General features: G+C 35.1%; 1 protein-coding gene across 1 annotated transcript in view; it reads right to left on the bottom strand.

Moving 5' to 3' along the window:
• The window catches only part of LOC149919156 (protein eyes shut homolog), a 70,557-nt gene extending 56,898 nt beyond the window's left edge, over positions 1 to 13,659 (bottom strand). Inside the window, exons 1-3 of the mRNA XM_090136149.1 lie at positions 13,502 to 13,659; positions 12,592 to 12,789; positions 10,191 to 10,312 (exon numbers count right to left, since the gene is read on the bottom strand). Coding sequence (XP_089992275.1) covers positions 10,191 to 10,312; positions 12,592 to 12,789; positions 13,502 to 13,514 — 333 coding nt within the window. The 5' untranslated portion in view covers positions 13,515 to 13,659. The remainder of the gene's footprint in view (positions 1 to 10,190; positions 10,313 to 12,591; positions 12,790 to 13,501) is intronic.
• Positions 13,660 to 26,021: the final 12,362 nt, after the last annotated feature.

Genomic DNA, 26,021 nt, shown 5'->3' with positions numbered 1-26,021 from the left:
ATCTCTCTTGTGATCAGACCTTTGCAGGAAGCAACATTATCTCTAGCCTGAGATCTTTCAAATTTTATGTTTAGTTAAAGCAATTTCTATGCTAACAGTTGAGATTGTGTGATTTAGTGATTAGCATGCACGTGGAAAGCATTACTTATGAGAAATATTCTGGAATAATTTATTTTCATATGATAAAAAGCCCACTACTTCATGTCAAAAAATCAAAATGCTAGGCCCTAGACAGTGTAAAATTTTTAATGTTAAAACTAATCTCTTATCAAACTCTTAAGTTATCCTATGCCCTTAGACCTCCTAGCAAACGTAACACTTATTATGGCCTGTATGTGATGCATGACCAATTTCAGATTCTTTTGATTAGTGCACAGATTCTTTTGAACCTGTGAGAATAAATTTCCAGCTGGTGGCATAGCTTTTTATAACAAAAGAGAGACAGCAATAAGTGGATAGTCTGAGTAAAACTGTAACAATATATACCAATGATAAAATCTAACCTACTTGGCAGTCAACACTGAATGCCACAAGGTCTTTCTACTTTATATGTAATAATCTGCAAGTCTGCACAGAGAGGCAGAGCAAATTCTGAATATCTGGATTCTTCAAAGCATCTTTCTTTATATATATGTTATTGAACTTTTCACTGTTGAAGCAGGTGAAAATAGATATTTTTATTTATTTCTTTATTATTTAAGAACAATACATTAGAAGAAGATGAGAATCTGATAAAAACATCAGTTTTTCATATGATCTGGTCATGCTTTTTTTCTATAGGTTCTCTTTTTTATATATAAGTGCTGTGCAGTAGAACAGCATCTTTATTAAGGAGAAAGGCAGAGGCAGCCAACACAAGAAAAGTTTTCATATATTCTGAGCAAGTACATGGTATACACTGTATAATAATTGTGTATGCAAACAGAACATTTTCAGCATGGAGAAAAGATAATCATACAGTATAATGATTTAGAAGTGGCAGTAAACAGCAATACAGCAAATGCTGCACATGACAACAGTTTAGTAAGGACTGGATAAACTAGATGAATCAGCAACAAAATAATAGAATTCAATGAATTAGATAGAATTCAATGATTAAAATTATTTAAGCTCAACCTCTCAAGCCTATCCAGGTCCCTCTGGATAGCATCCCTTCCCTCTAGTGTGTCAGCTGCACCACTCAGCTTGGTGTCATTTGTAGCTTGCTGAGGATGCACTCGATCCCACTGTCCATGTTGCCTATTAAGATATTATGACAGTCCCAGCACTAAACCCTAAGGAATGCCATTCACCGCTGATCTCTACTTGGACACTGAGCTGTTGACCACAACTCTCTGAGTGTGACCATCCAGTCAACTCCTTATCTAAGGCTTGGTATGTGAGAAATAATATAAGTTCTTGTTCCATTGTTTCATATGGAGTCCATGGGAGCATTCCCAGAATTGGCCGCTTGTAAATAGGAGTATGACAGTCCAGTCCTATGCATGTATTTCCCCTCAAATATATACTTCAAAGTAAATATGTTTATACAAAACAAAATACATGTATTAAGAAAATTATATTGCTTTTTTACATTCTATTTTATTCTGTTGAAACAATACCACTAACCTGTTTTAATTTGGTCTGCAAACAGCTCAATTTACCTTGATGATCTAAACCAGTCTGTTGGAACTTGAAAAATATCTTGCTGTATGATCATTTTGATAACTTTCATCTTATTATCACCTCAGTTCTTTGCTTTATAAATAAATTTTTATTATAAACGTTTCCATCTTTGGCTAACCCTGTAGTGAAAATGGACAACACTATATCTAAAGCCTTGATATGATTTCTGAAAGTCATTCAAAAGAACTAATCAAAGGGCCATCTGAGAAGTAGCCTAAGGGCACTAGGTATAGATAAGTCTAACAGGCTTCTTAAGTTTCAGAAACAGAAAATTCAGTTGCTTTCAGGTGTCAAAATAGCAAACTCCCTGCTGACCATAGTACAGTAATTGGCAGAGCTGGCAGTGTAGGATCTATGAGTTATATTGCCAGGGAAGAGTTATCAGAAGACTTGATTTTGTTTGATATTTGATTATCAGTTTATTATAACAACACCCAGTAGTTGCCTCAAAAATTAAGGGTGAACTGCCTTTTATATTATAAAATTCTTGGATAAGAGTTGATAATGTAAGCAAATTTGCTCAGAGTAGAAACTAGGTATCTTTGTATATGACTTTTTTTTTCCATAGAAAAACAGACTAAATTATTTTTTATTAATTAATTAATTAATTTATTTATTTATTTTGTGGGAAACAGATGAAGGGATGAGCAGACCTGGAGTGTGAGTTGATTTTGATCTTTTCTTTCTCCTTCACTACCATACCTGTGAAGATCTGGCTTTAAAAATCAATGGATAGTATCCTGGAAAGTCTTTTTTTTTTTTTTTTCTTAGAAAAAGATTAAAAATTGGCTTGACAGTGGGTTATACATGTCATGTGTCTGCCACAGTATCCAAATGTTGATCCTGTAATTAGAATATATTTGTTTGGTGGCACTCTGAAATCAACAACAATTTTTCTGTCAGCTACAGTGGGAGAAGAGGAATTCCAGGGCCTTTCGAATATGAATCTGGATATATGCATTATCTGTTCTCATTGAAGAATAAAAAAGATCTACTATATGATGACAGAAAAATGACTTGCTCATTGAAAAACTTCTATGTACTGACTTATATCAATTACATTTAGCTCACACAAAAGTGTAAGCTAAAATGAAAATGGAAAAGTTTAAAAATCAAATATACTCAAAATGTACGTAATGCCGGAGTTTTTTTTATCTACTTGAATGAAATAATTTTCCATTGCTTCTTACAGTGTATAAAAGAGCATGAGGAAACCAGTCTACTCAGGGATGCAGTAAAGGAAAATATGTGTTTTTGTGTCCACTTATATTTAGAATAATGGAAACAAGCAAAGAAGACTTAGTTTAAGGTTTCTGTTGAATGGTGCCCGAAATAAATTAGATAATACTTAAGCTGAGTTTGGTCTAACCAAGGTAACTTTTCATAGGTTGAATTAATGCCTCATTTTATTTTTTTTTCTGATTTTGTTTTATCTTAAGAGATGATTTTCAGAACTGTTGAGCACTCAACACTTGCTACTAAAGCAAAAGGTTCTGTGTTTTCAAATAAAAGTATGTATTTGCAAGATGCCTAGCTTCACTGATAATAAATGTCACAAAAAATACATCATGAGAGAATATGCAGTGCTGCTCTCTAAACAGAGTTTAGATGAGACTTAAAATTCTCTGCCCAGAATCATATAGCTTGATTTCAGAGACAATTGTAATAGCAAGTGTTATGTGAAATTATAGTCCAAGAGCTCCTTTTCAGTAATTGTCCTGATGCTCAGACTTATTCCACAGCAGTTTGATTAGTTCATCATGATTTTACTGAAAAATAAATTCAATCTTATTTCTTGTGTGCTGCATGTTAAAAACACTTATGGGCAGCTACCAAAGACTGATTGAAGATCTTTAAACTTCCTGCTTCAACCTCTTTCAGAGTGATTTCCTCACGGACCCATATCCTTTTGTGACCTTCTGTTCTGTAACTGTAATAAATACAGATAATTTGCTGTGTCCACTTCTCTGCAGCTAAATCCTAATGAGTCACTGAAGTGTCTATAGGCCTATGTATCTATAACAAAATTGCCTGCCTATCATATAATGCTTTTGAAGGTACAAAAGCTTCAGCTCTACCTCAAAAAAAAAAAGTCAGTCTCTCTACCATATAAAAATCAGAGGTTTAGAGTTATGTTTTCCACACACAGGCCATGGTTCTCCAGACAGTTCTGTGAAGTTCTTCAGCTTTTCTCTACTATCAGTGATTATCTCCATCCACCCTCTTTGCTGCTGGCATAACCTACAGCTTACATACCATCTGGGATCCCCTTCCTGTAACTTTATCAAACTGATTTGCCATCTGTTCAGAAATCTCATTGGAAATTTCATCTTTAGCTGCCTCTTAGTCTCCCTTTCCTCAACTCTGTAACAATCTTATTCTGCAGAGTGCTTAAAATTCAGTTTATGAGAAAGATAATAGAAGGCTTACATGCCTATGGCATTTATCAACATTGCTGGTTAAAGCTGTTTTCAGGTATGTATACAATCTGCTTCCAAAAAGTCAAATTTAAGCAATTTAAATACTATAATAAATAGAGCAAATATATTAAATGAGAAGTTAATGAACATTTGTTTGCTTTTATCTTTAATAGATCCTGTTTTTCTCTTGCTTATTTGCTGACTTCAATTAGAAAACTCAGACATAAGACATCATAATCACTTCCTCCAAGCAACAAACAATTCTATGGATCAATGTGAAGGATATTAACCTAACTTAGCAAGTCAATAGTTAATTTTGTACATTCCAATGTCTTTGACTCAAGTGGACATATTTGAGCATAGAGGAATAAAACTCATAATGCATTAAGTTTTCAGTCTGTGTACTGCTATCTTTGTAGTGCTGTTTATTCACTAGCTCTGCAGCACAAAGCAGAGGAGGGAGTTATTTCACTAGATCTTTTACAAAGACAACTTTTATTGAAGGACTATGAGGACACCTTTTTTCAAACTATATATACGTAGAAGATGTAATATATCAGGGCAAGTCAAATCCTCAGGGCAGCACAGGGACTTGTATTAACAGTAGAAGTTTACAGAACAACTATTGCAGCTGTGAGTTTCTTAAGTGAACTCCAGCTGCTGTGTTGCTCTTTTCTGGGGTGTGTAATTGGTAATCTGAAACTGATTTGTCAAACAGCACATTCACAATTTCAACAGATGGATTCTCTCAATGAAGTCAATTAAAGACATATAACAACTCTACTTGAATTCTTGTGACCTGGGAACTGTTAACAGCTTCTTGCTTGCTGTACCCTGTATAATATTCATGCTATATGGTCTGACCTTTAGTTAAAATTAGGTTCTGTTTCAGGTCAATTCCAGAGGCAGAGTTTGTTTGCTTTATTGACACCTTAGAGAATTTCCAGTCCCACAGAAATCTGGAAGTGTTTCACTGAAGAAGGTGTATCTAGTCTCTGTACTCATTTTGAATGTCAGACCACCTGTTCTTATCAGCAAGAAGGCATAACCTTCTGAGACTGTTACTTCATCATACCTTGAGTATCTCTGGATGTTCTAAAATAAATTAAAAGTTTTGGAGATAATATTTGCTCCCTAGTAAGAAGAATATATATGTGATTCTGTTTTTAACAGGAAATAAGGGTGGATGATAAATTTAGGAAATTATGTCAGTGCAAAGACTTAATTCATATCTTTTTTGGCAACATAAACTGTTAACAGAACTACTACTTTTACCTTAATTTTCAATGCCATAGTTCCTTACAATTAATCCTTACTTCACAATTTATGTAATGTGCTACTTGTGGGCTATGCTCTTGAAATACGATCAGTTAAATAACCTCTTGTCTATTAACTCTTTATATATATATATATTTTTATTTTTTTTTTTTCAGGAAAATGTATATATATATAGTTATATATATATATATATATATAACTGGTACTATCTCTCTCTCTTTCACAGAAGCCTTCTGTACAACTTCAAATGTACACTCCTAAAAACACATCACTGAAATTCACCTTGAGTCCTTCTGCCACCTTAAAAACAAAAACCATACAAATAATAACAGTTTATAATATAATCACTGTTTATTTTTCAGTACTTATCTACTGTACGCTTAAAACTTCAACATCTCTTTCCTTTCCTCAGCTACTGCAGTAACAGTACTACAGCCTTCCAATCATTCTGCTACTTCTCTCATTCCTTTATTTTGATCCATTAGTTTGACTGAATAATTAATTTTTTCTACATGCTTGTAAATCTGGTATTTCCCATTTTTTTTGTGTAGGACTGGCCAAATGTCTCTTAGAACAGTGACTTAGATTTTATTCAGGAATGTTTTGTTTTATATATATTTTTTAACAACAACAACAAAAAAATAAAAATAAAAACAAAACAAAAAAAAAAACAAAAAAACAAACACAGTGATTGACAATATGAAAGGCAACTGGTGTCAAACCAACCTTCCCATCAATCTCTTTTTTCACTACCTTAAGTTCTTTACAGTTCACAAAATAAAATGACAATTTGATCAGTATAAATGATAGGGATCCACACTAATAGTACTAGAAATATTAGCCACTTTTAATGCTTGCTAGCGTAGGAGATACAAAGAAGGAAGCAATTGGTTCCTCTTACTCGTAGTAGTTGCTATAGGTAAAATAATTCCTCTTTCACAAAACTTGAATAGAAAAGAACTTTATAATTCATCAACCTGTTGCTCAACATTGCTTCACTCTCTCTATTCTCTCTCTTATCCTGCAATAGGGATACAGTGAGCAGCTGTGTGGTGCTTAGACACCAGCTGTGATCAACATAGCACACAGGATTGTAATTTTTTGTACTTATTTGTGCTAGTGCATGGTTAATATAACAAGGTTATCTTGTTTTAAAGCTCTGTACTATGCTACATTACCAACACAAAAAGAAAAAAGATGTAATGCAATGTTTCTGGCAATGCTGATTGTCTCTGTCTGCTTCTTCGAACTAGAAAAACGCATCAAAGATATCTGAGTTGTTGGACCTCAGAACAGAACTTACATTAGCATAGTTAGCCACTTCATTATTCCTGAGCTACCAAAAGTTCAACTAACATGACTAATAGTGACTTGTCCTGGTATAAAGTACATCTCAGGTGACTGCAATTCATGGATGCAGTAGGAAATCAGAGCCTCCTTAAGTTGACCTAGTTGTGTCATTCAGTCGTGTCATTCAGTTGTCCTGATCTCATTCCATAGTCCAATTGCTTAATGCCATCCACTGCCCAGAGACTCAACAAAAGTCTGTGAAGTGTATGTTGCCATTACAGTGTCTGTTGGAACTCCTTCTCACATTAAGATCTTTGGTCCTTGACTTGTATAATAAGGGAACTGTAATTTGTCTTTGGAAGTAAAGCATAGCTCATATAGAAATTATGACACTACTGTGCTCTCCATCTGTTCTTAAGTCTTCCTTGAGTATGCCTCAGTTGTTCCCAATTCTTCAGTTTGTTAACTTTTTAAAAGAGAAGATGTCCCTTTAAACATTAAAAATTATTTCTCTACAGGATTGTTATGTCAATATCTATTTTTTTTCCCCACTATTCTGGCTGAAGATGAAGAAGGAATGTGTCTTCCATTTTTATCAATTCTCGTTAATTCATTAAGCTTGTTTGTATTCGCTTACCACTGAAGAATCTTGGGGTATAAAACTGCATCATTTTAAATGGAAGAAATTCAGTGTCCTTTGAAAGTGAATACACCAAGAACAACACACTATGCCAAATAATGTCATCCCATACAAACTGAATAATGCAATTACTTACTGAGCTAGTCTTAAATGTACCTTTCTGGAGTCAAATTAAAAAGATGAACCACATGAGATTTCTTTCATAAACTAGTGTCAGAAATGTTTAAGTAAATGTACTACAGAGAATATAATGAGAATGTATAAATATTGAATAGCAATGCATTATTTTTACCATAGCTAAACAAAACTATTAGTAATTGCCTATTTTTTTGTATTACTAATGACATGCTGATACTAGCTTTTCAACTAAGCAGAGCCAGTTCTGTATTTGTTTTCTTTTTCTTAAGACCACAAATTCACATTATTATCACAAATTACAAAGAACAGTCTCCTAACACAGAACAAATTCTGAATTTATTTTATGTACCCATTAAGTAACATCAGAGTAAGCATTTCACTTTGATTGTTTTCTGTAATGTTGACAACCTAGGTGAACAATGTTGAGAAAGTCATTGAGGTCTGAAAAATATCAAATCTAAGGTCTAAAATTACACCTTAACATTAAGTTTCTATTTATTTCCTCTAGACAGTCATTGAATCCACACAGAATAAATTTTTACTTTTTTTAGTGTCAGATCTCTCTGAAAGTCTGCATGCATCTCACTGATTCGCTGCATCACAGTCCATTTACAATAAAATGGCATCAGCCTGTGACAAAGAAGATGAGAAATGGATAGGTACTGCAGGACAAAAATAAACACAAATGAATTGAGAAAACAAAGATGGAAAACATCAAAATTAGTATTAAAAATTGCTGCGAGCTACCATTCTTTGGCAGGTTTAATTTTGCCTAAATTAAAAACTCTCCCTGGTTCTGTATTACAGCTCATTTTGAGAAGCTTAGCAAACACTCTTGGTGGAATTATATGTTCATTATCTCAAGTATCTGTAATTTTATTAATTTCTGATACTTTTGGGTCTTATTTTAACTTCTGCGTATATATAATTCCACTTTAAGTCTCAGTTAATGCATCAGCTGCAGACAGGTAATACATAGAATGTCCACATATACAACAAAATCTAATAGAAGCAGGACAGAACATTTCTTACTAGCATGAAAATTATTTCTGAAATGCCTGATTATAAGATGGCAATATATGTCCAGTATGAAAGATTGAAATATTGAGCTCTAGTGCTAAAGAAAATATATGCTTTTGCAATAACATCCAAAGACAAGAACAAAAACAACACAAGCTCTGCAATCTCCATATCAAGCACTGAATTTTATCCAAGGTACTTACTAGTTCTCAAAGCATAGTTGTAGAACGTATTATGTGTTCTAACCATGAAAAATAAACAGTTCTAGAAACGAGTGTAGATTATTGGAGAAAATTCTATTGCAGCACGTAACTTCTGTTCAAGTTTAGGAAATAGTGGTAACTGGATTACCACCAGGATTTAGCAGAAAGTGCAATTTCCTTTATATACTAAAAACAAAACAAAACAAAAAAAAACCCAAAGACCATCACGTTCCCACACTCCTGACATTGTTCTGGGCTCCCTGGATGGAATTCAGCTGGAATGCTGGAAACATGAGTGCCTATTTCAGCATTAGTAGTCAGACAGTAGCCATATGGGGCCTATACAGTCAGGAGCATCTACTGTGTTGTTCAGTACACCCAAAGTGGACATCTGCATATGGGTGGCTGAAGTCATCTCTGGGTAAGCATTTTGATCTGAATTCTACTCCTTTCTTTAACATTTTGTTAATTTAAATTTGTTACAAACATGCTGGCAGAAATTAGAAGAAATTTTAAAACGCCAGTCTTTCTTCTATTTTTTTTAGTTCACAACTGATTTCCTTGACAGTTTGAATGTTTCTGAAGGACAATATTTGTACTATATAGTCTTAGTGTTCCTGAGTACATTGAAAGCAAATTGGTTCCTGACTTAGGATTCCTGAGGATTGTGACACAGAACATGGGCCAAGCCTGGTGCCAAATTTTAAAAAATGCAGATGCTTGTTTCTGCCTTTTCCTTCCATGAAGGAATCATTTTTTATTTCTAAGAAGTTGTTATTTTTAACACTTTTCAAGTTCAGGAACTAATATAGCTGAATAGTTTTGAAATCAATTGAAATTAATTTGAAATTAATTACTTTACTATGTTGGTCCACAATGTCAGAGGCAGATATTGGGGCATGGCAGCAGAGGTTGAACCTTCCTGCCAATTATTCCATTAAATGCTGTCATGGGACAGATGGCAGCAGAGGGGCAGTCTGACAAAAATACATCTGACATGGAAGCGTGTATGAAGCAAATGTGTGGAACTGAATTTCTCCAAGCAGGAAAAATTGCACCTGTTGACAACCATCAACATTTGCTGAACATTTATGAAGACCAAACAGTGGATGTAAGTAGAGTGAGATGGTGGGTGGTGTGTTTGCACAATAGCGACAGTGACAAGTGGTCACCTGCACTGGTGTGGATTTTTATAAGCACTGCATGCAGGTTCTTGTTTGTCATGGGTAAAAATGCACTGTCAGTGGCAGTGACTACTAAAAAAATAGAGTTTGTAGCTGAGAATTTGCTCTATCAAGTGGTATTATTGTGCTCTTTATAACTGTTGTTGTTTCCATGCAAATAAATAGGAAGCATTACTTTCAGGGAAAACTACATTTTAAAAAATATATAAAAATGGGAAGACAAAATATAAAGCTCTTAATAGGTGTATGGATTAAGTGCATGTTCAAGACTTGGAACAGTCCTGAACGTATTACTCTAACTTTCAGGCAGAACTGAACAAACATCTTAATTAAAAAAATATTTTTTACTAACCAAATGCAGGTCAACACAAGTAGAATTGTGCTCACAAGCGTTGTTTATGCAGTCATCGATGTCCTGCTCACACGTTACTCCTGCATATCCTGGGTTGCACAAGCAATAGAAGCCATTGACAACTGTAACAGAGATAGTATTTCAGTACTAGGGTTGCTTCAGTATAACAACTGAATGTTATAAATTTAAGTAAGCTACAGTTACGACTACTCATCACAATGATGTAGGTGAAAAGAATAGACATGTTAGAATGGAAATAAATTAAATGCATTACTTTAAAAGACCTTTTTAATATTATGCACTGCATTTAATTTAAAAAATCAGATGTTTTATCATAAGAATTATAAATCAATTTTCATTTACTAGCTTCTGAAAAAGTAATGACATTTCATGAGCTAATAAAGAATTTTAGTTCATAAAGCTATGAATATAAGATTTTATCTTATATATAAGATAAGATATTGTGCCTGAGATTGGGATGGTTAAATGTTGTGAATTTTTGATCACTTTTTTTTTTATTTTGGGGGATAAGTACGAGGTTGTTTTGTTTTGTAAGAAATGCCTTTTGTTATAGCACTACGTTAAAGGAAAACTTGCCTAGAATTTGGCAGCTTAACCTACAATGGATATTTATGCTTCATTTCAATATTAGCAAGATAATAAGAATTATGTCTGTTTTTCATCATTAATAATCTAAAGGGAGAGGAATCTTTAGAGTGCTACATCTGTATAAGGAGTTGGTGAGAGCAATAATTGCAGCTCATGCAGGCCTGGATTTCCTATAAACTCAAAGAGGTCCCTGGGTTCTTCATTATCTCTGAGATTTACCACGGAATCTAGTCTGTCACTGTGTCTATACACAGAGCTGCTATTATATTCATCAAATATGTTAAGTCCTCTAGAGCAGCAGCATTTTTTTTATCTGCTCAAAGCTTTACATCTTCCTCAGTATCTGAGCTTTTTACAGTCAGCGCAAGAAGTGCAGTGCAGAAGAACTGACACATCCACATGGTACAAGTCAATTTTGGAGGTACCACAAAGCCAAACCATCCACAAAAACATATGGCATGAAGAACTTAGTGCATCTCATCTAAGTTCCAGTTCAAAAATGTTCCTGAGTGAATATACAGTAAATAGAAAATATTGGTAAACTTCTCAGGAAATAGTCTTTACTAGATAAATGATGAAGCCAATCATCTTTTTTCCATGTATGAAAACATGGAATTCCTAAAGCTTATTCATAATTACTTTTTATTTAACTAGGAGAGTGTTAGACAATGATACACTTAGCAATTTGGAGTTAGAATTTTAGGACAGCGAGTCAATTAGATTTCTGGTAAATTTGTCTAAGAATTCTGAATTTCAGGAAAATTCTCAGGTTGGCCCAGTGCTTCAAGTATGGGGAAAGGTGAAGCCAGCTAGGCTCGCTCTGTATTAGTCCCTTCAGGAAAAGGTTAGCAGTTAGATAATTAAGTGATAATAACTTCAAAAGCAGTTACAGAAATGACAACTGAATTCCTTTTTCTAGTGATATGGACTGATGGATAAAAATCATAGTTTAGAAGATCCATATGGGATATTGAGGGTGTCGAAATAATTACAAGAGTAGTGCAGAAGTGGAATAGGCTTTCCAGTGTTTCTGGAATTTCCGTCCTTTAGGGCTTTCAAAACTCAGTGAGAAAAAGACAACATTAGTCCAGTAGGAGGTTTAGCTATGTGACCTCTAGATATCATTCCCCTTTTCAACCAGAGTTAGTAAGTTTTTCTGAAAATTACCACTTTCCCTTTTGTTTACCAGCACAAAATGGGTTCTGATAGGTTTTAACCCACAACACTTTTCATTAAGTACTCCATTAAGTACTGGCTGCTGTTCAGTGTAGCCTGCTGATCCAGACAGAATATGGTAGAGTAATTCATCATCAGGTTGCTTCTAAAGCATGCAAGTACGATTACCAGGAAAAGAGTCAGTTACATGGTTATATGATACAGAGCACGTGATAGTAAATGGGCACTCTATTTTCCATGTTTGATAATTAATGCAATTTTTGGATTCATTAGAATTATCACATATAGTGCTTAATTGCTCTACAAGCTCCTTTTCAGCAACTGACTATTCTCTTATCAGATGCACAATGTAAGATATATTTGGCTAATTTAGGTATCAAAGGAGACAGCACAAATCTCATTAAAATTTCTCATTAGCTGCCCCTAAACACACAAACCTCAGGACCAGGAGTTGAGGCAGTTGGCAAAAATAATCCTCCAGGCACTGGCTGTGGAATTCCAGACAAGCTAAATTTCAGTAAATTATCCACTGTTCTCCCCAGAGCAGCTCAGTAGCTACAGATGCTTCAACAGAAAGACTACTCTACATTAAAGCAAGTAACCAGACTGAACTCACTGTCATAACAGTATCCGTGGAGGCAAGGGTTAGAACTGCACTCATTGACATTGATCTCACAGCGTGGACCTGCAAAACCCTTCACACACTGGCACTGGAATCCAAGGGGAAAAGCATCCAAATTCATTTCTTCTGTGCACACAGCTCCGTTCTCACAGGGATTACTGGCCTCACAAGGCCTAAACTCACAGTTCAAACCTGAAAAGAAAAGTAGCAAAGCTGTCAGCATTTAACTAATGAACATATCCCTGCAGCTGCTGCCTATTATGAGCTGTATTTTCTTTAGACCCCTGCTTAAAATTAAGTTGGAGGTTCTCAGAGATATGTATATGTACAGTGCCATGCAGAAATACTTATTTGCTTTGCTGTTTTACAAATCAAAAAGGATTATTTGTTCCTGTTTTTTTTATACAATTATACTATACTTCAAAATCAAAATAGCACTTGGATACCTTTTATATTTTTCTGTTTACCCTTGTCCACTAAAATAGCTCAAAAACTGCACCTAAAGAAAATGAATTTTAATTTGCAGCGTCCTGTTACTTCTTCATGATATTATCACAGCTATGATACAATTTGTTCGTAGGTTAACTCCTAATCCCAAATATAAATGAAGTTCAAGTAACCTTGTATTATTGAATATATTATTAAATATATATTAAATTATGTGTTCTTGCTTTTATTTTAATGATGAGTGGCAACCTCCACAGTACATAAAATACAAAATATAATCTCCTACAGTTTCTTTCCAGTCTACTCTAATGCTCTAATGTGTAATAGATTATGCACATTTCTCTGGGGTAATCAGGGAATTGTGTAATTGTGATCTTGGGTCACAGATGCCCTCATCTAAATCCTCAGTTTGCAATAGATTTTAAAAGACTTAAAGGTCCTTTAAAGTGAATCTTACTTTGTAAGCACATAAACAAGGCTGATTCATGTTTTCCAGCTGCAGAACCTCAAAACACTGAAGGCAGACACAAGAGAGATCAAATGGGATTGTAAAGCTGCTTCTCCTTTCCCTCACCACCGCTGAAGGCAAGTCTGTTCTTTCAGGCTTGTTTCAGGCAGACTTTACTTGCTTTCAGGGCTGCAACCAGCTGTGCACCAGCTCTCTGAGGACCTGTGGAGCCTGTCTGCCTTTCTGCCAGTGTTCTGTGAGCTGTGTATGTGCTATGCCTACCAAAGGTGGCGTGCGCAGTTTGCAGTCCTCCAGACCCACTGTCCACTTCCCTTAGGCCCCCACCCCAGTTCTGGCTGCTCAGCCAGTACTTCCTGAAGCACCTCCTCCCCGTCCTTCTTCTGTAACACTGGTGTCTGTAGGGTTGTTTCTCTCACATTATTTTTCATCACCCTCTCACACAACTGCTGTGCAGTATTTTTGCATGCAGGGCCCAGTTATGTCCTGTGGTGGGCTGTGGTGGGTTGGAGCCAGGCAGCCCTGCTCTCACCTCACAGAAGGCCCTGCAGCCCTGCTGCCAGCAGTTGGGTGTCTGCACACAGCATGTGAGAGAAGCCCTATTTATGAGATGTATAATAGTCCCTAGAATTTTCAATTTCTGTTCAGATAAGAATTCTTGAGAAGTAATTGACTGGTGCTACAAGTCACCTGGAATATTTAGCAGTTTTGTATATTGTATACAATTGCTAACAGAATTGACTATTCATATAGTTTATTGGATGTAATTTTGGGGAAACTGAATCAGCGAAATGGTTAACTTATTTTGGAGCAACAAATTGAATATTTTGTTTTAGTTTCAGAAGAACAAAACTACAACATAGTGGTTAAGAGCAAGCTGCAGTGCCATTGAGTGCCATTCAGAGGCTTGTTTGAATGCTTAACAATCCTTAAAAATACAGAATACAGCGAAGGGATGAAAAACTCATTGTAAAACTTAAGTATTAAGATGACCATTAGACTGAATAATATTGAAGTTTAACTTGAAAAATGTACTTATATGTACTGAGGTATGTTGTCAGTAAAATGATTCGGGCTCTTGTATAAAAGAAGACCATCAGACTCACTTCTATGATGTGCTTAGTATAGGCCAACGTCAATTGAACCTATGTATTTTCTCCTTTGCTTGTATTTTGCCAGTATAGACAAATGGCCTATTACACATTTTGTTCATCCTATGGGGATTGTTACTTATATAGTAGCCCACTGGTTATCACCAGATCTTCGTAATAATGAAACACATGCTCTTCAAAACATCCCAAGGATTTTACATGAGTTGAATCTTTGCTGTAAGGCAGAGTAATTTCAAGGCTGAACTCTCAATGCTTCTGCATGGAAACTGTGAGGTCATGGCCTGAACCTGTAACTGAGCACCTGGTGAAGCAGTATAGCCAGCCCTGAGAGCACAGATGGAAGCAATTCACCTGTGCCATTGCAAGGGGTGGACCCAGGGTCTGGCCTTTGCTAACCTCATTTAAGGGCTGGCAGCAGCAAAGAGAAGGATCTTTGGAGTGCTTAGTGAACCCTGATCCTCAGAAAGGAATAAACAATTCCTTCTTTATTACTAGACTGTGACTTTTACCTTTTTTGGGTAATCCAAAACTGGTTTAAAGCAGCTATATTTGCCAGCATTTATCTTTGCAGCTTCCAAAAGCAAAAGAAACAAGCAGAAATAGAATTGGAATAGAACTAACAAATGATAACAACATACAATCAGCTATCTGATCAATGCAGTGATGCTAATGGAGGAGAAAAAAATGGCACAGCTTGTTCCCTCTCTGTCACCAGTAGTCTCTCTGATGTACAGTGTTCTTGCAGGCCACAATATGACTTTTGGAATTCCCTGAAATTGCATAACAAAAGCTACCATATGGCTCACTGAGATTTGCCCAAAAGTTTTCATCTTCATATCACAACAGCTTGACATGAGTGAAGACCTCGCTGATTCCTAAAGTGGAGTTCTCACCCCCCTAAATAAGCTTAACACATAGTTCACAAGTGGAACTGTCAGATGATCCAGTAATGCAGTATTTATTTTTCTTCTGAGTTAATGATAATAAGATTTGCCTGCCCTCTTACATGCCAAGTGTGATTTGGTGGCAGACGCTTTTGTTAGATAAAGCAGAGGTCATGACACAGAGCATCAGTTTTTACCTACTGTAGTATCCTTCACCAGTTCTGGATACTAACTGCTTTTCAGATGAAAGCATAACAGAGTCTTGATGCAACTTATGAATAATCAGAGAAGAAACAATGAGGTTGTATGCCCTGAAGGCCACAGGTTTACATTACTTAAAAATATTTGTTCTGTATCAATAAGTTTGTGCACAGATAACCTGTTGGAGAGGGCCTCGTAGGAAAAAGACTTGGGTGTTCCTGAGAATTACAGGTTGGCCATGAAATAGCAGTACGCCCTTGTGGCCAAGAAGGCCAATAGTATCCTGGGGTGCATTAAAAGCAGTGTGGCCAGCAGGTGGAGGGACCTGATCTGCCCTGGTGAGGACACATTTAGAATATTGTGTCCAATTCTGGGCCCTCCAGTTCAAAAAGAAACAAGGGTCTCCTGGAAGGAGTGAAGAGAGGGCCACAAAGATCATAAGAGGCCTGGAGCACCTCCTCTATGAGGAAAGGCTGAGTAACATGGGTCTGTTCAGCCTGGGGAAAAGAAGACTGAGGGGGGATCAGATTAATGTTTATAAATATCTCAAGGGAGATGGGAGACAAAGGGATGAAGCCACTCAGAAAATAAGGAACTGAGATAACGTAAACTTTCATGTTCTTCTTTTGCTTTCATAAATTTAGTTTTAACACATATTGGCATATTTATGTTCTGGTTATAAGGTTTTATTGTGCTGTTTTTTTCATTTTGTTTTTAACGAATCCCTGGGTGGATGTCTTCACTGTGCTCTCTGACAAAAGGAGTTTGAATCAATCATGGTATCACAAGAGTCATAGAATCATAGTGTCACAGAATGGCTTGGTTTGGAAGGGACTTCGAAGACCATCTTGTTCCAACCCTCCTACTGTGGGCAGGGTTGCCAACTACTAAATCAGGAACTAGAATAAGTTGCCCACGGCGCTGGCCTTGAATGTCTTCAGGAATGGGGCATCTACAACTTCTCTGTGCAGCCTGTTCCAGTGCTTTGCCACCCTCTCAGTGAAAAATTAGTTTACATTAAATAAGTGGCAGGCTGCTGTTTGGTCCTCCAGAAAATGTCTCTTCTGCAGACTGAGCAAGCCCTGCTCCAACACTAGTTAAAAAAAAAAAAAAAAAAAAAAAAAAAAAAAAAAAAAAGTGAAAATGTCAATGAGTATCTCAGACTTTTCCAAGTCTCTTGTTACATCATTGAGCAACAGGATCTTATTTTTCTCAGACTCCCAATTCATAGTATAACAATGGAACTCTGTTGTTGTGCTTCATGTGCCTTACTAGCTATAGCTCCGGTTGCACTTCAGCTGTACTGACTCCATCCCCATATGACTGCATGCCTACTAGGTAGGTAGCTCACCACTGAATTTACCTTTTGTGCGCATGGTTTTCTGTTCCCAGTTTGTAAATTTTTCTGTCACGTATGCTTGATTTCCTGTATATTGGAAAGGTTTGTACTTTGACTTATCCTTCAAGATAAATCAGTGAGATCAAGATAAATCTGTTTTCCCTTCAGTGAAGGCACCAATGGGAGCTGCAAAAGAGATCCCTAGACAGACCAAAGTCAACTCAGTAATGTCAAGGATCTGCTACATGCATTTCTTAATTCTTTTAGGATTATAAACTCCATCATCTCACTGATATTGTTGCCGGAGATGATCTTTACATCTCAAATCACCTCTTTGTAGTCTAGTCATGCTATTCTGCAAGCTGCAGCATATATTTATACCTCTTCTTCAGATTCTTGCTGGTACATTCCCAGAAGGGCAGAAATTTCAGTGATGTATGCACTGATTTGACATTACACCAAAATATATATTTCCCTGACAAAACAGACCTTTTCCCACTCCATAAGAAATGAGGAGAAATGTAAATTACTGCCTTTGCTCTAGCAATAGAGAAGTTACACCACACAGAGCAAAAATATTTATGTTGTCCTTACAAGTATAAAGAACTGAAAATTAAAATCTAGTCAAAAAGTTCTGGGGTAATATTCCTATTTACCAAATGAGGCCAAAACATATGATACTATACTAAATATATGTAGTATTCTAAATTTTTTTTTCAGTGCTTTCTTTCAAGCCACTTCACCCTCATCTTAATTGGAAATGCAACCTCTTTTTCTCCCACACAGCTTTCCTGCATATCACTGCTTGGGAAATCTTTCTTTGTGACTAAGGTGTGAGAGATTTCATTCCTATACCAACTAGAAGGCTGGAAATAAAAGAAGATTTTATCTTACCTACTCAGTTCCTTTCCTTGAGTAAATTATTTTTTTACTGTCAGTGTTGAGAATCAATAATGTAAAACACTCTTCCCTCATTCAGAGGATCAAAAGTATTTATATTATTTTTAATGCAAGCATGACAATCATCATTAAATTACTAATTAGCAATCTAATCAATACAAGCAGCAAGAATACAAGAAAATTATGTTTACTGATTTAAATTAGAATGTTTTGGAAAAGGACATATTCACAGGATGGTAACAGGCAGTTGTGGTTGTATGTTAGTAAGATGAATGGCCTTCTGCTGTTGCTGCCATATCAGCATTTTGAAAAAGGCTGTAAAAGTACATTTAAGGTTACTTCGTTAAATCAAGCAACAGACAGACTAGGGATGCAACATTTGTTTATTGAAATAAATTTATCAGAATAGAGATTCACATCTACTGCATTTTCTCTTTTTTTAAATAAAATTTGTTAAACTGTTTTTGAGGAAATAAGTAATTGTGAATGTGTAGCTGATTAATTACTATAAACCTATTTTTAGCTAAATATTAGAGAGTTTTTCATCTGGTAAGTTTCTGGAAATCTGGGATTTTTGACAGAAAGGAATGCTATATATTAGGAAACATAGCATAAGTTGTCTTCTCCCACTCACATATCAGGATTTTTAAATTGACCATCGCAGAACAAAAAAGGTGATGCTCACTAAACATAGTTAGCTGACAGAAAAGAGAAAATAAGTATGTCCAACACATCAAATGTTGGAGAGTCAAACACAGAAGTTCATTAACAAATTAATAAGTTCAGCATATCTTTCCAACTGTGCTTATTTCAATTAGACACATTTAACATTTTTGCTGTTTTAAGTCTTGACTATATTTTATTGATTACAAGAAGAGCTCACCTTTACTAGAGAATTAAAAGCCTTTCCATTAGTAAGAAACCCAATACAACACAAAAGAATATGGACTAGCAATTAATTTACACAGTTGAGGGACATTTCAGTTTTCAGTGGCAAAATATATCAAATGAATACAACTCAATGAACATAAAATATATAACAACTAATGAATAATTTATTTGGAAAACACTTTTATTTTGTTTAATAATGAGAACCATATTGTATGATCAGAAATATAATTCTACTAGTTCTAATCAGTTAACTCTTCTGCAGCATTTGCTTGTAATATTTCCACTGTAGATAGTAAATATCATAAATGAAAACTGAAAATAGGTAATTTCTTCCTGAATAGTACCTTGATTTGTTAAAGCTATTATTATAAGTAAATATATATATATATATATATAGAAATGACATAATAAATAAATGACCTGTCATAAGTTTCCATTTTCTTATGTAAAACGATTGATGTTTGTTATTATTTGCTCAGCATAAATTTGTGCATGAAATGTTGTGATATGTACTACAGATTTTTTTTATAATCAGAAATGGCATCTCTTCAGTGCTGCTATTCTTTTGGGAAAATAATTTAATAAAAAAGCCATTTGCTACAAACATTTTAAGGAATTAAATCTGACAACAGCTTTCAAAGTCAGCATTTTGCAGTAAAAGCAGGAGAAGAATCAATGAGAAAATATATCTGATTGCAAACTGCTGGCATGATTATGAGAATATAGTGAAAATAGACTAACTATGGCTAGTTCTGGATCAAGAAGAGTGTCACTTGAGGACCAGTGTCTTAAATAATATTAACTGATCTAGTACTATTGTGATATATGGAGTCATGAGGACAGGAAGCTTTGAGGACAGATGAAATGGCATCATGGTCCACGTGGAGGCATGGACAAGACGTGATAAACCAGCCAGGAAGTAGCACCTACCCTTGGGCATCAGATGAGGGTCAGAGGAGGTAGATGCACTGTGAAACCGTGAACCATCAATATCCCAGATCTACCAGTAATACCTATTACAAATTCATAGGCAATTTGATGGTATTACCGACATTGTTTTTTTGAAAGCATTTTAATCTACAAAATAATTAGATGACATTGGAGAAATCTGTATTGTTGATTTCATCGACCTTCTACAGTTCCCATCACAAAAGGCCTTCATGAACATATCATAGAATAATGGAAGACTTGGGAACTGTAACAAGCAATCAGTTAAATGTTTAATTTTTGAGGTCTCGGAAAATCTAAAGAATAAATATCTCAAGGATAAAGATTAAACTGTCTCTTTAAATGTACAAAATTGTCTTTTTCTGTAACTTTGAAAAGTTCACAGATATCTCTGAGAAGCCTGCAATTATTTTATCAACTAGCTGCTTAATTTCATCTGCCTTGTGGCATAAGAAAACAATGCAGTATATTTACATAAACAAAACTTAAAGTATTCTGGAATATGATAGGAAGAAAAAAATAACTGCAGAAGCATGCATGTATTGATATTACTCAAAACTAAGCCAAGTATTACTCTAACACTTCATAAATACAGCATCTTTTCTTTCAATTCAAATTTACATGAATTCCTCATTTGTGGAATGCAAATTATAATTTATGTAAGGAGCTTTGTGATTCTGTGTATGTGAAAAATCACTTTCAGTGATATCTGTACAAATTGAAAATCAACAGGTTTTTTATTATTATTATTTTTCTTTTTTAAAGGAAGAATGTTTGGAAAGCAATACTTGGCACTTTCAAATAAAAGATATTTCCTTAATTTTATATAATAATGCAGGCCATGCAACAGTGATGGAACAAAGAAAGGGACAGACCCACATCACAAATTTAAAATGAAAATCACATGTTTATATTACTGCTCCATACCTGTATAAATTTCTGTAAAACCAGACAAAAAGAAAAATTGAATGTATTATTTAGGTGCATTTTTTTCATGTTAAAATATATAACTATTTTACAATGAAGATAAATCTGTATGTATATTTGTGCAATTCAGATTTCGTTATAAAAATTATGCTTCACTCTTTCTGAAATAATGAAAAGAAAAATGCTACTAAGGAAAACAGTAGCAGTAGGCTCTAATAAATTATATGCAATTCTTCTTTTGCTGTTTTCATCTTCTATCTCTCTTTAATATATCAGAGCTCAACAGAAATTACTAATGTATGTGGACATAAAGAAATGTGTACAGAAAGCTGGTATTAAACTCATTTTTTCCTCATGGCCTTGAACCTGTGGATATCATTTTTGCCTTTATGGATTCTCACCTTTAGTTCAGGCAGACAGATCGTTTTGTGTTTTAAGATCCTGTTTTCATTTGCTTAAAATCTACCAGATTGGCCAGGTATTATTTACAACGTATACCAGGATTATTGTTTTCTTACTCTGATTTGCATGTTGGTATATATCTCTACATCACAAGTAGACCTGCCATGTAGAAAAATAATGCTGCAAAGTTTTATTTCACCAACCAAAAAACAAACAAACAACAACAACAAAAAACAACCTTGATAATCAACTTTTTCTGATAAAGAGAAATACCCTCATTATTTGTAGGGCCGCTAGGGAAAAGGTGATCATATTTTAAACCTTTGAAAAACTATGATTTGCACATACTTTTGGGGAAGTAAGGGAAAGATGCATAGAGATTTTCATTTGCAATGAATATACTTTGTATCATCCACAGAACATAAATCTCCTCCCTGTCATCAAGTACAACATTCTCACAGCATAAGTAACGAGATTCAAACCCCTGATCTGCTGTAGATGACTGGATTTAGAGAAGCAGTACTCCCAAAGTATTCGTGGCTGTAAAAGCTTAGAAAATATTTCTTGTGGATCATGGTGCATCCCAAGGTGCAAACTGAAAGAGGAGCTGAAATTACAGCACATATCTCACTGAATTTTTATGGACAGATTTATGGACAGATCTAGGGTTTTAAAGATGATTTGGGGTTTTGGCACTGCACCAGAAGGTCATAGGTCTCCTACAGGTCTTGTCACATCTGCCAGTGCTTTGTGGATGCCTAACATACCCTGGACTGTCTAAATGATACTTCTGTTGGTTAGGTTAAAAGTCTGCTCACTGACCTGCTTAGTTTTGGAGACAGAAACACCTGAATTTAGCCATCCAGACATCAATTTTTAGAAACAAGAGCAAGCTTGATAGAAATAACAGAAAAATTTCCAAAGAACTTCTGCAAATATTTCATATGGAATCCAACAGTAATTCTAAGTCAACCTTCTTCTGTATTGCTTAGGGGCAATACTGATTTCCTAGGCCATATGCCATAAGCATGGATACACTGTTTCTCTATCTACAGAAAGCTCCTACGTGACACAAAGCATCCCTCCTAGCTCTCCACACTCATTTTATTTTTTCCCTAAATGAAATTTTATTTGGCTGCTAGCATCAAGAGTGGCAAAAACAGATATAAACTGATGTTGAACAGGAAATATTCTTCTGTGGTCTAACACATATATATGCCACCAGGAGCCAAAAGTCTGCCTTTTTGCATGGGTCTTGGCACAGCAAAGACTGAGATTTGGACTCTGAGTGCTGAAAAAGTAATTGCTCCATTATATCTACTTTAGTCCTTTGCCTTCATGAGCACTTACATTTCTTACTTATTATCTGTTTTGTAATTAGCTGTTCCCATAATAGAGTGTCCTGTGCTGAAAACTCCATTATTGGTCTTGCTTTTCAACAGAGTTAAGCATTTTTTTTTCTGCTGAGTTGCCTTTCTCACTAGTTTACTTTCTTCTGCAACATGTTTAATGGCTAATTACCATTTTTGCTTTAATCTTAATTGCAACACATTTGGAGACATGTGTCATTAAGACTGCAACAAATAAGTACACATTTCCTCAGAACTGAATTTCAATTTTCCTCCACAATTACATATATTTGATTTAAAAGGTCATACCTATTAGTAGCATTTAGACCAAGCAAATACAGTGCATTTTTAAATGAGTCATGCAATCATTTGGATCAGAGGATAATTTTCTTTTCTCTCATTATTAAAAGCATGTTAATAAAGAGCTTCTTTGTTTGTTTTTAAGGAAAAGTAAAAGGAAATATTCATGTCTACTACTGAAGAGCTATCACATATCAAATATAAATCTCAACCCAAAAGGGGCATTTTTTTTTTCTTCTTTGCTGAGATTTTCTTGCAAATAGCAGTAGACAGGATTAGTAAATGGGTAACAGAAATGATGGTAAAGTAGTAAATCCCAGTGTAGAAAATAGAAGAAATTTGCAATTTTGATATGTGACTGTAAGATCTGTTCTTAGCTTTCAATCCTGAGTAAAAATAAAACAGTCTCATAGAACAGGTCCATACCTCTCCTGTACTGAGGACTCTACATCTGGACGCAGTACTCCAGGTAAGGTCTCACCAGTGCAGAGTAGAGGGGCAGGATCACCTCTCTTGACCTGCTGACCACCCTTCCTTTGATGCAGCCCAAAATACAGTCAGCTTTCTGGGCTATGAAGGCACGCTGGCTCATATCCAGCTTGCCACCTACCAGTACTCCCTAGTCCTTTTTAGCAGGGCTGTGCTCAATAATTCTGTGGACCTAGTTGTTCAAAGGATGTTTGAATACACTGCATGGCTCCTATAGAACAATAAAAACAGCCAGGGCACCAATACATCTAAATTTGGAAGAAACAGCTAATGACTGGTGTGAAGCACCTAGAAGTGCCTGGAAAGTAAATATTTAATATACTAGATCAACTCACCAATGTAAGAATGAGACATCTACTACTTCACTGGCCTGTTTCATCAAAAAGCAGGGAGTAAAACACTGTTTAGTAGCAGAGCATTTAAAAGTCTCTTCTACTTCGATATCTATGAACCCCCTTTCCTTCACACAGCTGAGCAAGACTCAGCTAAAATCTGTAAACTAATGTGCCCTTCAGGCTTTAAGATACTTGAAGACTTCAAACTCACAAAAGCAAATAAAACTGCAGGAATCCAAAAAGATGTTCTGATTTTGCTGGCACAGATGGAAGAGTATAATGGATATGTTTCATCCTTGTAACAAAATAAATAGCTTAAGACAAGAAAGGTACTTTGCTAAATGATAATGGAGACCAGCAAGGGACCATAAGATATAGTAGCTTAGAGGCTTAGAAAAAAATTAACTTCCTAGCATAAAAGAATTAAGAGTCTTTCTCTTTTTCATGGAAAAAGAAGGAGCTTGTTGATTTCATAATAAAATTATCAACTTGTGCTTCATACTATTTTGTATAAAATAAACTATTTCAGGTCCCTATTTAACATGCCTTCATATTTAGATTATATATATATTTTATATACAGATAAAGCGTAGCACTGAGTGCTACATAATTTCCTAATGGCACTATTCTTGAACTGTGTATGAATTTTTAATGGAACAGGACAGTATTTCCATTTGGAGACACTGGAGCTTTTATTCTACCTTGCATGAAACTGTTAGTACCCCTAGCCTCACAATACGTTTATCACACACTCTCTTTTGCAGCACTTATTATCAATTCCACAATAACTGTGATTCCATTAAAAAAATGCTACAATTGTAGAATCAATATCATAATAGAAAAGTTATTGTAATTCCTCTTTGGCTAGGATTCTATGATGGAATCAAGCTCGTAAGAGGACTGAGAAGTCTTTTTAACACATAAATTACTGAGAAGGACTATCACTGAGAATTTATTGGACAAAACCTTAACTAAATATAGCTCTAAGCTGCCTGTCTCCTATTGCTGACATTACGTTCTTTACTTGTCCTCTACCCAGATCACGTTAATCTTTCTTCCTGATTCCAGTTCCAATAATAGGGAAAGCTACAGAAAACCAGCTGATTCCATTCCTTTGTTTCTGAACAGATAAACTTCAGAATATCCTTTGAAAAAATGTCCCATACAGATGACTATAATTGTTGTATCTCAGATACAATATAAAATAGGTGGGAGAGGGAACATTTCCAAAATAGGAAAAGAACATTGTATAACAGTAGAAGTAAGTGGCTGGGTGGTAAATAGCCCTCCAGTGTTTAAGTGTGAAGTATAATAGTAATTTGTACCATATAAAGTCAGTGAAAGAAAAAAAAAAACTGGACTTAAAAAATTGGAATATCATACTGAGATAATTAGAACATATTTGCAATCGCACACAGTATTTGTGGCAGAGATAGCAGAAACATATATAAAGATACTTTTTTTTTTTGTCTGTTCATAAATACAACACGTGTACAGTGAGCCTCAGTAACTACTGGGGTTTTTATGCGGACTGACATAAAAGTCTCTTCACTGATAAAATAGTCTGCTGTAGATTGTTTCTTCTTTTATCAAATGTAGAGCTTGCTTGACAACAAGGTCAGAAGCATTATGATATAAAATTATATAGATTTTGAAAGACATTATTTCATACTTTATCAGTACAAAAGGCAAATCTCTTTAGAAAATAGAAATTTAATTTCATCCTCCACAGGACAAGAAATTTAGCTGAAATAGGCTGACAAGACTTCAAATACCATATTTAGTAATTAGAACATTATTAGGAGATGACAATGTTATGTTATGTTGTATCTGGAATTCTTAAATGCTTCTTAAGTTTTCTTTTGAGCTGTGCATGGATTGACTGCTCGTACTCTCAGGCAATGTTCAGTAGAACATTTGGAAAAAATGAAAGGTAGCAATTTCAGTGATAATAATTCCAATGAAATATCTGAACATATAGAAAGACCACTGATGTGGACTAGCTGCAGGGAAGTCCTCTATCTGGTGAAACTTAAGGAGATTAATGTTTTGTCACTGTTAGAGTTACAGCAACCATGGCAGAAGAAATACTTCTCCGCTACTGACTTTACCATAGAAATCAGGTTTTCCAAAATGGTTTGTGCCCACAGGAAAACATCACACACACATCCGGCTTGCAGAGTAATTTACACAGCCAGACATTTGAAGGAAAATCCAGATATGTACTGCTGCTCAAGTATCACCGTGTTTAAAAAACTTAGACATCTTCCTTTCTTTCTAGAAAAACCAGTGGATGAGCTAAAATATTTTGTCATAGTAGAACTACTTATGCTTTATAAAAGCACACAAGAAAAATGCAAGAAAAAATAGACAATAAAATTATGATTTTTTTTTGTAGAATTATCATAGTCACTTGGGATGAATATAAGATTTA

The sequence above is a fragment of the Phasianus colchicus genome, chromosome 2 (assembly GCF_987193195.1).
Source record: "Phasianus colchicus chromosome 2, bPhaCol1.hap1.1, whole genome shotgun sequence".
In the NCBI taxonomy this organism is placed as follows: Eukaryota; Metazoa; Chordata; class Aves; order Galliformes; family Phasianidae; genus Phasianus; species Phasianus colchicus.
This window is presented reverse-complemented; position numbering and strand designations above follow the sequence as displayed.